General features: G+C 33.2%; 1 protein-coding gene across 37 annotated transcripts in view; it reads right to left on the bottom strand.

The window, feature by feature from the left end:
• The window catches only part of RIMS2 (regulating synaptic membrane exocytosis 2), a 591,263-nt gene that overhangs the window by 232,509 nt on the left and 345,775 nt on the right, over positions 1-12,979 (bottom strand). For all 37 annotated transcript variants that reach the window (XM_065895352.1, XM_065895363.1, XM_065895359.1 and 34 more), the window contains one exon: positions 11,799-11,952. In XM_065895352.1, coding sequence (XP_065751424.1) covers positions 11,799-11,952 — 154 coding nt within the window. The remainder of the gene's footprint in view (positions 1-11,798; positions 11,953-12,979) is intronic.

The raw sequence follows: 12,979 nt of genomic DNA, 5'->3' as shown, positions 1-12,979 counted from the left end.
AAATTACATTAAATGTAAAATTATCCTAATAAAAGATAAATCTTATCAGAATGGATTTAAGAAGGGAAACTACATTGTTTTCAATAGACAAATCTTAAATATAAGGACACAAAGAGGTGGGAGATAAAAGGATTGAGAAAGATATACCATACAAAAACAAGTAACAGCAACAACAAAAAAGCAGCTGCAGCAAACATCAAACAAAGCAGGTCTTAAGGAAGAAGTATTCCTAGATAGACAGACACTATGTAATGACAAAATTATCAGTCTATTAGGAAAAATATATAACAATTCTGGATTTGTATGTATGTACCTAGTAACATAACTTCAAAATATATAAAGCAAACAGTGACAAGTTTAAAAGGAGAAAAGTCCACAATCACACATGGAGATTTTAACATACTTCTCTCAATAACTGATGGAGTAATCAGATGAAAAATCAGAAAAAACAACCCAGAAAATTTGAAAAACAAAGTTAATAAACCTGATCAACTTGATATATGTTGAACATGAACCACACGGTGACAAAATAAACATTCTTTTCAAGAACATTTACCAAAATTGATTACATGTAGCACCATAAAGCAAACAACTAATTTTATAGATTCCAATTATTTAAAGTATGTACTCTGATAAGAGGGCAATTATGCTCAATATCGATATTTTAAGAATCCCTAGAGTTTGGAAATTTAACAATACACTCCTAAATAGTCCACAGGTAAATGAAAGTACAATAACATTATCATACTACATTAAAAATTATCTATGTATCCTTCCGAAATGAGGAGAAGCAAACAAATTAAAGAAAGGAAAGAAATAACAAGAATAAGAAGAAAATTTAATGGAAAAGAAAACAAACATACAGCCTAGAAGTAAACAAAACAAAAAGTTCACTGTTTGAAAGACTAGTAAAATCGATAGCTCATCAGCAAGTCTGACCAAGAACAAAAAAAGGAAAAGGAACAAATTACCATACAAGGGAAAAGAGGACATGACTACACATTCAATAGACATTAAATAGATAATAAGATGCTATTATGGACAATTTAGTGCAAATACATTTTTTAAAAATTGGAGAAATATTCAAATTCTAAGAAAAATCCAACTTAACAAAGCTGACACAAGAAAACATAAAATTTTGAATAGTTCTAAATCTAGTAGAGAAATTGGAATTGGAATTGGAATTCAACACCTACACACAGAGAAACTGCCAACGCTGGAAACATACACGGCGAATACTTCTAACCACGTACAGAAAAAAGAATACCAATAATGTACATATTCTGTCAAACAACAGAAAATGAGGATATACTTCCAAACACTTTATGAGGCCAGAAAAACACTGAAGTCAAAGCTTGACAAGGATATTACAAAACAAGAAAATAAAAGACATCAAATAAAAAAGAAGTAAAATTTCCTAATACTTTGAGCACAGTAGCATAACACTGATAACAAAAGCAAATAAGATGTTACAAAAAGAAAAAAAGAAAAGACAATCCTTCTCCCTCACTCTATCTCTCATGAGTACAGTTGCAAAATTTCTACACATATTAACAAATTGAATCCAGAGATACATAAAATGATAATGCATCATGAGATAGCTGGGCTTATTAAAGGAGTGCAAGATAACTTTAACATTTAAAATCAATACAATTTACTACATTAGTAGAATAAAAGAGAAATAGCATATGTTTATATCCATATGTACAGAAAAATACTTACACAACTCAAATCCATTCATGATTAAAAATTTTCGTCAAACTAGGAATAAAACAGAACTTCCTGAATCTCACAAAGTAGCACAAAAATCTTACAAAAATTATCAAAATATAATGGGGAAATATTTAAAGCTTTTCCCAAGGAAAGGGGAGCAAAACATAGATGCCAACTTTTACTCAACAATGTCACTTCCACACAGTATTTTATTATACGACCTAGCCAAAGCATTAAGAAAGAAAAAAAAAGCAAGCTATAACAATTTGAAAGAAAGAAAAAAATTGTCGTTATTCACAAATGACATATGTTGTTAAATCAAAATTCAAAATAATATATGGAAAAGTTATTAGGAGTCTCTTAATAATAATAAATAATAAATTTTATTTCTGTATACCAGCATCGACCCATGGGATTAAGAATGAGTTTTGATCTCTACCTCACACAAAATAAAAAATTAATTCCAGATGAACTGCAGATTTAATGAGAAGAGCAAAGCACTATTCTAGAAGAAAGCATAGGAACATATCATTATGATCTCAAAGAAAAGATTTTTTTATATGGATCATGCCAAAAGAGCACTAACCTTGAAGAAAAAGTTGGAAACTAAAATACATTAACATTTAAAACTTTTATTGATCAAAAGATCCCATTAAAGAGTGGAAAGGCCAGCCATAGAGTAGACTACATTTTCAATACATATATCCTATAACTAATTCAAATCTATACTTTAGAAAACACTCATAAATCAATAAAAAAATAAAGAACCCCAAAGAAAAATGGGCAAGACATTTGACTAGGCTTTTCATAAAGGGGGATATCTAAATGGCCAGTTAATCTAAGAAAAGCTTATTAGAGAAATGTAAATTAAAGCCACAATGAGGTAATACTGCACATCCACCTGAATGGGTGGGTGAAAACAACTAAAAATACCAAATATAAAGTAAGATATAAGGAAACTCAAACCCTCATTCACTGCTGTAGGAAGTATAAATCTGGACAGTTTGAGAAAACTTTGACAATATCTACTGTAATTGAATATATGTATGGCCTATTATCTATCTATTCTATTACTAGGTGTATCCATAGCAAAAATGAACACATATGATTACCAAAATGCATGTATAAGAATGTTAACATAAGCACTTTTAGGACTGGCCAAAATCTGAAAGCAAACTATTAATCAACTGTAGATTTTTAAAAATTAATTAAATAATTTAATTCAAAAAAATCAGACTTTAAATCAGACTTTAAAGCCAAGATAAGCAACCCCTTTGTATAGTTATTACCTCTGATCAATTCATAAGAAATTACTTAGACAAATAGCTTTCATAACCAACCTAAAAATAGGATATATTGGTGTATATTTATAGAAAGAAACTGTATATGGCAATGAAAATAAATTTCAATTATATGCAACAATACTGATAAATCTTACAAAACAGTGGTAAGAAAAAAGTCACATGTAAAAGAAATATATTGTGTAATCTCATTTCTACGAAATTCATATATGTGTGCATATTCCATTTGTATGAAGTTAAAAATAAGCGAAAATATTCTATGGTATTTGTTATCTTGACAGGGGGAATAATTACTGGAAGAGAGCAAGAGAGAGGCTGGAAGGATGCTGGTGATGTTTTATTTCTTGATGTGGGTGCTAGTTACATGGTATGGTTACTTGGTCAAAATTTACCCATGAGAATATTTATGATTTATACATGTTTCTATATGAATTCTATACTTCTGTAAAAAGTTTACTTAAAAATGTAGAGTTCTCCCTCTGAGAATGATAGAATAGCTTATATTGGACTAACTCTCCTGCCAGTAATAATTCTAAATTCTGGAAAAATATTTTAATAAAAAAACTGTTTAAAGATACCAGAGAACAAACAAATTCAGGCAGAAATTGGAAATATGACCTTTGAAATAAGAAAAGCATCTATTTAACCAATTTTCCTCTAAGGACCTTCCCAATGTGGTTCACTGCAGAGGAATTACTGCTCAGGAAAAAACTTCAGTCTTACAAGGCTAAGCCAAAGGTCAGAATTCAGAGTTGTGAGAGCAGATAGAATTGTAGGGGAAATCCTGGAAAGGGGGAGCCGGATAAGGAGGAGACCTAAAATTTACACTCAGTGGTCCCCAAAATCCTTACCTAAATTACAAATTGCAGAGAGAAAAACAAGAAGAAACTCAGCAGAAAGCCACAGATGAAAGACTAAAAGAGCTGCAAGAAAATTTCAGCAACTTCCTGATGTACAGGATACAGAGGTTGGAGATTAAATCCCATTAATTATAGGTTTTGGCCAATATCTTGAACTTTGCCTACAGTTCAAAACTAGGCATAAGAACCACAAACTAGACTAAGGACTATACCTTAGAACGATGCAAAGAACGAAAATAGAATGAAAATAAAAACTTAACACATCTTCCATTGGTTCAGCATGTCTGCTAAAATGACATGCAGTAATTCTTCAAAATCCAGAGTCTCTAAAATGTATTAAACACAATGTCCAGTACACAAAAACATTAGTATATATAAAACATACAGAATGTGACCACTAATCAAAGGAAAAAAGAGAAATTTTAGTAAGCCCACAGAAGACTAAGACGTTGGAATTAGCAGACTTTAAAATAAACTATAGATATATTAAAGAATTTACAGGATTATATATATGGATATAAATATATATTATTATTGTATTATATTTATACACATATATATTTATATCTACAATGTGTAGATATAATCTAATCCTATAAATTCTTTAATATATCTACATATACCTACACATATTTGTTTGTATACACATACACACATACAATAGAACAAGGGGAATTTCAGGAAGGATATAGAAACTTCTAAGAACACCAAATATAAAGCTTGAAATGAAAAATACAGTATATTTAATAAGACAATCCATAGTATGGTTTTAGCAGAAAATTGGACACTGTAGAAGAAACTATCAGTCAACTTGAAGACAAATAAAAATATCAAAACTGAGGAAGAGAGAAAAAATGATTAAAATGAAAACACAGACTCAATAACCTGTGGAAAAATGTCAATAGGTCTTTATACATGTAACTGCCATCCAAGAAGGATAGAGGTGAGACAACTGGGTAGAGTTGAAATCCTGAGAAACTTTAATTATGAAATCATGTCTCTTTTATCTTACACCTTTCAATAGTATCATTTTAGTTTAATCTCAACGATTTGTTTCCATTCACTTTTCTTTGAAGACTTGTGGTCATGAGGGTGAATAAAAGTATAGTAGACACAATGTTTTCTATTTTAAAAAGTGAAAGGGGTGATATACTTCTCCAAGTAAAGAATTAATATCTGAGATGTCAAAGAGATGAATCTGGTTAATATGAGAGAAAAAAAATGAAGGATCAAATTAAAGAAAACTCTGATTGGATCGTTATGGTTCAAATTGTGATGAGAATTGTTAATAAGATATCAACGAGCCAGTGCCGGCAACACTGAGGCTTGTCCGCTGCGAGCTCTGGAGAGGGAGGAACCTGCTCTTACTGCTGGGGTCTTGGACAGCTCAAGTTTTTTCCAGCTCTTGTTCCAATCAGGTTTTTGAAGATGGACCAAAAGACCACAGTCACCCTCCTTGAGCTTGCTGCAAAGAGTCTGCTGAATAATGAGCCTGCAGCTATCCATGCCCTGGACGAAATCCCAAGAGACCTCTTTGTTCCATTGTGCAGCGCTGCCTTCTCCGGTGGGCATAAGACGATACTAAAGGCAATGAGTTGTGCCACCTCAGTTGGATTCACTGTATCTACCTTACTGTCGCCTTTCTAACAGAGATGTCACTGTCCTGTCCCAGAGCTCTCAGGCCACCCACCCAAGGGTAATGAGTCTCAGTAACAACCAGATCTCCTCAGAAGTTTATGAGCCCTTCCAGACTCTGTTGGAGAAGGTCTCAAGCACCCTGCAACCTCTGGAGATAAACAATTGTATGGTAACTGATTCTACTCTCTCTGCCGTCCTCCCAGCCCTGAGCCCCTGTACCCACCTCCGTGTCCTTAGCTTTGCCTTCAATCTCATTACAATGCCTGTGCTCAAGAGCCTTCTGCAGCACTTGACATCCTTGATGAAGCTGAAGTATGTGATTTATCCTGTCCCTGTCCCTTGCTACGAGGAATGGAATGACAGTTTGGACCGACAGAAACTTGCTGAAGTTCAGGCTCAGTTGGAGGCGATGCTGCACGGGGCACAGCGGAATGACATGAAATGGGCCACTCGTTCAAAGTGATTTCCACAGTACAGGGAGGTGTTTCAACACTAATGTGTGGCCATGAAAGCGTTCACTTTTTTTTTTTTTTTTTTTGCCTGAAACTCAAGTTTGTAGAGACACATATGTAAAGTTCTACTGTTCTAGGAAACTGGGGTTAGGAACACTGGATATGTAAACTGATCTCTATAAAAGAGGAACTTTAAAAAGGAAATAGAGGAATTTGAAAGGTCCACTGGATCTCTTGCCCACTGCCGTCTACATCTTCTGGTTACTAACCAGTGTTGGGTATGTGACGTAAGCTGACCCAGTCATGGTACATCATTTCCTTACCCACACTGATTGGCTCACTTATCCATTTATGGGCACTTGACACAAGTCAGATCAATTGAAACTCTTCCTAGAGGTGGTAGTTGTTGAATAATTTTACCCTCTAGGGACCTGCAAACTTCTTGTGTTTCTGATTACCTCAGGTGGCTTATGAGAAACCGTATGCAACTAAAAGGAAACAAACTATGCCCACTACCTACTGGTATCTTCATCAGCATATTGCTGCCTGATTTCCCAGGTCTCAGACCCCTGGCTCAGTTATTCCTTATTCCACACACATTCACCAAGTATCTGTTATGATTTAGGTACTTTTCCAGGTGCTAATAAAGTCCCTGATCTCACTCAGAGTGTAGACATTCCTATGATTTATCAGTTTCTCTACTCTTTCTTAGAAGACTTGGGAAATTATTTATTCCCCCATAACACAGTATTGTTTTTCACTTTTTCCCCTTACATAGTCTGCTCAAATGATATTGGCCTTTTTATGCTGTTAAGTAGCTGCTCAGGTCTCAGGTCATGGCTTAAATGTTACCTCCTCAGATAGGTTTTCTCTTACTTCCCCATTTAAGTAGATCTATTCTGCTGCTGCTTTTGCTTAAGGTACCATGTATATTTCCTTCATGGTACACATTGTTGCATATGTATTTGCTCCCTCTGCCCTTCCACTAGAGTTGCACTGCTCAGTATGGTGCACACTAACCATATGTGGCTTCTGAACTCTAGAAATTTGGCTACTCTCAAATGTGATGTACCCTAGGTGTTGAATGCACACTGTATATCCAAGAGTTAGTAAGAAACAAATGATGTAGAATAACTAATTGATAATTTACATGTATTGTTTACATGTTGAAATGATAACATACTGCATATCAAAGACAGTAAAGATAAAAGAATGTACTTTAAATTCTTTATATCCTTATGTGTTAAAATGATAGCATTGTATTTCAAAGACTTAGTAATAATAATTCCGTGTTTATATGTTTACATGTCAACGTGAAAAAACATTGCATTCCAAAGACTAATTGAGAGAAAATAAAGTTAATTAATAGGTTGTTCCTACTGTTTATATGTTGAAATGGTAACATAGAAAATGTCAACGATCTGATAACAGAAAAGAATGGAAAAAATAATTAGTATTTTGTGTATAGTGTTTCCTTGTTGAAATGAAAACAGATTGCATTTTCCTTGTTGAAATGAAAACAGATTGCAGTTTAAAGACTTAGTAAGAAAGAAGAATGTAAAAGTAATTAATGTTGTTTACATTGTTTCTTGTTGAAATGATAACACACACATTTTAAAGACTCAGTAAAAAATTTTTTACAATTATTTTTTCTTATTGCTTACATGTTGAAGTGATAAACTGCATTTCAAAAACAGAGAAAATAATGTAAAACTTAATTAATAATTATTAAAAATAGTTAATAAAAAAGATATCAAGGAATAAACATATTTGTAAAGGAAGATTTTTGCCTTAAGACACTATACACTATACCCTTAGAAAACCATAATTCAAAAAGAGTCATGTACCAAAATGTTCATTGCAGCTCTATTTACAATAGCCAGGAGATGGAAACAACCTAAGTGTCCATCATCGGATGAATGGATAAAGAAGATGTGGCACATATATACAATGGAATATTACTCAGCCATAAAAAGAAATGAAATTGAGCTATTTGTAATGAGGTGGATAGACCTAGAGTCTGTCATACAGAGTGAAGTAAGTCAGAAAGAGAAAAACAAATACTGTATGCTAACACATATATATGGAATCTAAGAAAAAAAAAAAGTCATTAAGAACCTAGGGGTAAGATGGGAATAAAGACACAGACCTACTAGAGAATGGACTTGAGGATATGGGGAGGCGGAAGGGTAAGCTGTGACAAAGTGAGAGAGAGGCATGGACATATATACACTACCAAATGTAAGGTAGATAGCTAGTGGGAAGCAGCTGCATAGCACAGGGAGATCAGCTCCGTGCTTTTGACCGCCTGGAGGGGTGGGATAGGGAGGGTGGGAGGGAGCGAGACGCAAGAGGGAAGAGATATGGGAACATATGTATATGTATAACTGATTCACTTTGTTATAAAGCAGAAACACACCATTGTAAAGCAATTATACTCCAATAAAAAAAAAAAAGACACTATACAACTTTAACTGAATAACAGTAAAGAATACAACAATAAAAATGTAAATATCAAAATACACTTTTCAGAACAATCTTTTTAAGTTTCAGGAAAGTAATGAATAAAGTTTCTCATCAATGAATCAAAAATAAAATTATGTGAATATGTGAGATATTTTGCCAGCCTCACTTCTCTATTGATACATTTTAATTAATTGAACTCATAGCTTTAGTCTTGCATACATTTTCAAAAATGCTTAATCAATCACCCTTTGAAATATGCAATGCTCTTCCCATCCTTTGGTAATGTCAAAACAACAATGTCTGTGAAGGGAGTGGGCAAGAGCAGCCTGAAGAAAAATTGTTGGAGGAAATGTTAATTCCTCATCAACAAAATTCTGATTTCTCATAGCCTAATTTCTTTCAAACTTTTGAACAATGAGCATGTGATCATTACTAGATTTTTTAATACATACAACCTTCTTATTTTTCCACATGCAGGAATACTGGTATAAGAGGTCATCTATTTCAAATACTTTTACCAATATCTTTATTTGGGAAATCATTTAAAGTTTATAATCAAAGTTGTCTGGACTCCGTCTAGAAAAGATTTTTTTCAGAATATTTAAACTAACTACAAAATATGAAACAATTATTTTTAGAATGGTTTTTATATATTTCCTTATATGTTAGTAAATAAGTTACTAATATCTGTTTAATGAAGTATTGCTTTGAATCATTTGAATCTACAAATTTAAAATAGGAAATCGTCATGGGAAGAACAGAATCCCAACACCAACAACATTACCATTTATTTATTCTGAATAACAGTAAATGTCCATGTACATTTAATAAGTTCATAGACTCAGAATGTTACTCATAAGCCTCAGAGATTGAATTACCAAAACATGATGTGAATGTAGGGAATAAATAAAGGGTTACTATACATTTTTGATGGTTAACTGTTCATACATATATGTTCCATATATGATCTTTGACAGTTTAAACATACTTATAAATAAATTTCATATAGACCTTTCCATGGAGAAAAACCATAAAGGAGGTTCTTGTCATCAATAAACTTTACAATAATTAATGTACTTACTTATTAATACCCTAACTTGAACTTGTCATTGATGAGCAATATATATCAATACTTAGCCAATGGTACTGTCTTTAACTTTCTGACTATTCCTGAGTGTTATTTCCTAATCTTCTTTTATCATATCATTTTTATCTATCTTTACGCCTACATATTGCTAATAAATTATGACAACATTTTAGGTGTAAAGCACCAAATTCAGTCATATATTCAAATATTGAAAATTAATTTTATTAGAGGTTAGTTGATAGTGGCAAGACTCACAGAGTACAACATGGAGCTATTATATTACCCAGGGGTAAATTTAATATTATTAATGATTAAGTAACAGAAGAGCCATTGAGAGGATGGAAAATATTAAAATCTGCAAAACTGATTAAATTAAACTAATTGCACGAAAATCCATGATTTATACAACTAACTAGAAAGTACTCTATTTTGGTTGTTCCTCACGTACGGAATTCTTAGCTAGGGCAGAAAAAAATAATGAAAATTATTGGTAGATTTAAGAGTTTCAGATAATGAGAGTCATCAAACCTACTCCTTATTGCAATAACAACTGGAGTAAATAGAGAAGAAGCCAATCCTATAAGAAAGGGCAATAGTAGCTAGCAATAATAGCCTATAAACCTAAACTATAAGAATTAGCAGAAAATGAATTATACTAGTAAACTTCATGTAGTAACCCATCATCCCACATTGTGATTTAGAGACAATGTACTGAATAGATTACAGTGGCCAGAAAGAGCAGACGCTCTGAATTTAGTCCACATAAATTTCATGGTAATGTAGATACAACAAAGGATGTTGTAATGGCAACTGCAAATAAGAGTGGGTAGGTGTTTACTCCGTGAGGAAGCTGAAAAAAGTGAGCGCTGTAAAATTAATGTTAAATTAATGCCCTCCAAGGGTAAGAGGCTGTATCTAATGGAAATAAAATTCCAGTCATTAGAGACATTATTTTCAAAAGAAGTGAAGATAATTCTCTACGCTTTCCTATGACTAACTATCCCATAAGACCAATGCTTTGCTCTAATTCTCTATTCAACAAACAGCATTCTGATATGTAATTTAGCCCTCTATTCAGCAGAAAGGGTGTGATCCATTTAGACAAGAGTTATTTGTTATATGGCCAAGTATCCTTTCCATTATTGATGACATGGCATTCATGCTTATAAATTTACACTTCTGAAATTTGGTTAATCTCAATCAGTTCTCCATTACTTGACAAAAATGTTGCTAAACTTGAAACATGATGGCTCCATGAAGATAAAATTATCCCATGAATACTATCCAAAGCAAAAAGCACCCCCTTCACCTTTCAATACGATTCATCAGAAAAAAACAAATAAATTTGAGCTGTAGGAGCATCAAACCAACAATGCCACTTTTCAATGTGGAAAACATTTCTGAGTTTCCTCTAAGATTCTCTGGATTGATCTGTTTTATAGTTTGGACTGTGCATAATTCAGAGTAAAATGCAAACACTGATAATAATAATAATGACAACAAAAATAACATCAGTTTACATTCCAGAGATTAACTCTTAGAACCACTCTGTGATGTACGTACTATTATTTCCATTTCCTAAATGAGGAAAGTGAAACAGAGAGAGATGACCTACCTCAAGTCATACAACTCTTTTTTTTTTTTTTCGCGGTACGCGGGCCTCTCACTGTTGTGGCCTCTCCCGTTGCAGAGCACAGGCTCCGGACGCGCAGGCTCAGCGGCCAAGGCTCATGGGCCCAGCCGCTCCGCGGCATGTGGGATCTTCCCAGACCGGGGCACGACCCCGTGTCCCCTGAATCGGCAGGCGGACTCTCAACCACTGCGCCACCAGGGAAGCCCCCATACAACTCTTAAGTGAGAGGATTAATATTTACACTCAAGTTTGTCTGAGTAATGTTCATGGTCACGGTTTCAACCACTATGCTATACTTGTTATCCTACATATTCATAAAATACTTGGCTTAATGACAGTGGAAATCATAATTTCAGATATCTACAGGTACATCACCAAATTCTACTACGTTAGCTATCTCATTCCTATATTTTATATTCTAAGAGGTAAAATTAAAACATAACTATGCTTCATTGTGTGTCATACTGTGATGAGTGAGTACTACATGTATACAGTTGAGTGTATCAAACAATTTAAAAGCTTCAATAAAAGCTATGAAAATACTAACAGATGACTGTTAATACCCATAATGGTATCTTCAAATGCTATGTCATATATATCATTCAAGATAATTCAATAAAGGTACAATAAATTTTACTGAAAACTTACTTTGCAACCTCCGTGTTGGGCTCTCTCCATGTAGTTGTCGTCGTGGCATATATGGAGAAGGGTGGGGAAGTGGCAATGAAGAAACATCGTGGGTCTGAAGTTTGTACCAGTGTGGTTCATCATCTAATAAGGCTGTTTCTAATTCAATTAAAATCTACAAAACCAAGAGACAAAGGACTGTCTTATGACAATAATATAGAAATTCTCTTAAATGGTTTCATTATAATAATGATAATTATAATAGTAATGCTATTAGGTCAAAAGCAAGGTTATGCTGCAGAATTGCCCATATGTTTGACAATAATTAAATAAGAGATAAGTATATATAACTTCTTATTGAGTTAACGGCTTTGAATATCTAAGACATTTATTTTGTAGACCCTTGAACACCTATCTGCTACAGGCTGTTAAATATGCCATTACATAAATAGCACTTACTACTAAAAGTCTGTAATAATAACTGCTATATATATGCCATTTTACAGTGTAAAAAAATTTTCATTTACATTCATTAATTTAACCTTTACAAACTCTGAAATGGAGAGATTAAGAACAAATTAGAAGTGCTTACTGTGTGTTAAGAACCATGTCATATGTTATCTTAATTCTCAGGAAAAAACTACTAGGTTGGTCTTATTATTCAACTTTTACAAATAAGGATACCAAGGCTGAAAAAGGTTAAAAAACTTGTTTAAGCCCACATCATTGGTTAGTGAAAGAGCCGTAATATAAGTCAAAGGCTGTCTTACTTAAAATTCTGTTTAACATATCATGCTGCTAAGGATTCAAAACAGGAAAGGAAAGAAAAAAAAATGGATTTTCAATATGAACCATGTTATAATATGAATATCTAATAAATTTACAGAGGAAATCAGTCCATAGAAATAAATGATTCTTTTTATTTTCTTTTAAAGTCATGTGCAAATATGACAGTGTCTGGTTTAAGTATATGAGAACTGCTATATAATGATAAATCACTATTCAGCTATGGGAGGTAAAAATGTAAAACAACTAAGGTACTCTTCATTCTTCCTAAATTTTCCCTAGTCATTTTCAAAATTATAAGCACTGTGTTCCAAATGGTCACACACACACACACACACACACACACACACACACACACACACAATTTAATTCTCACTCTAACCCTGAATTGCATACTACTATCATTCTCACTTGAT

This window comes from Phocoena phocoena, chromosome 17 (assembly GCF_963924675.1).
Source record: "Phocoena phocoena chromosome 17, mPhoPho1.1, whole genome shotgun sequence".
Classification (NCBI taxonomy): Eukaryota; Metazoa; Chordata; class Mammalia; order Artiodactyla; family Phocoenidae; genus Phocoena; species Phocoena phocoena.
Note: the sequence above shows the minus strand (reverse complement) of the source record. Positions and strands in the feature narration are given on the sequence as shown.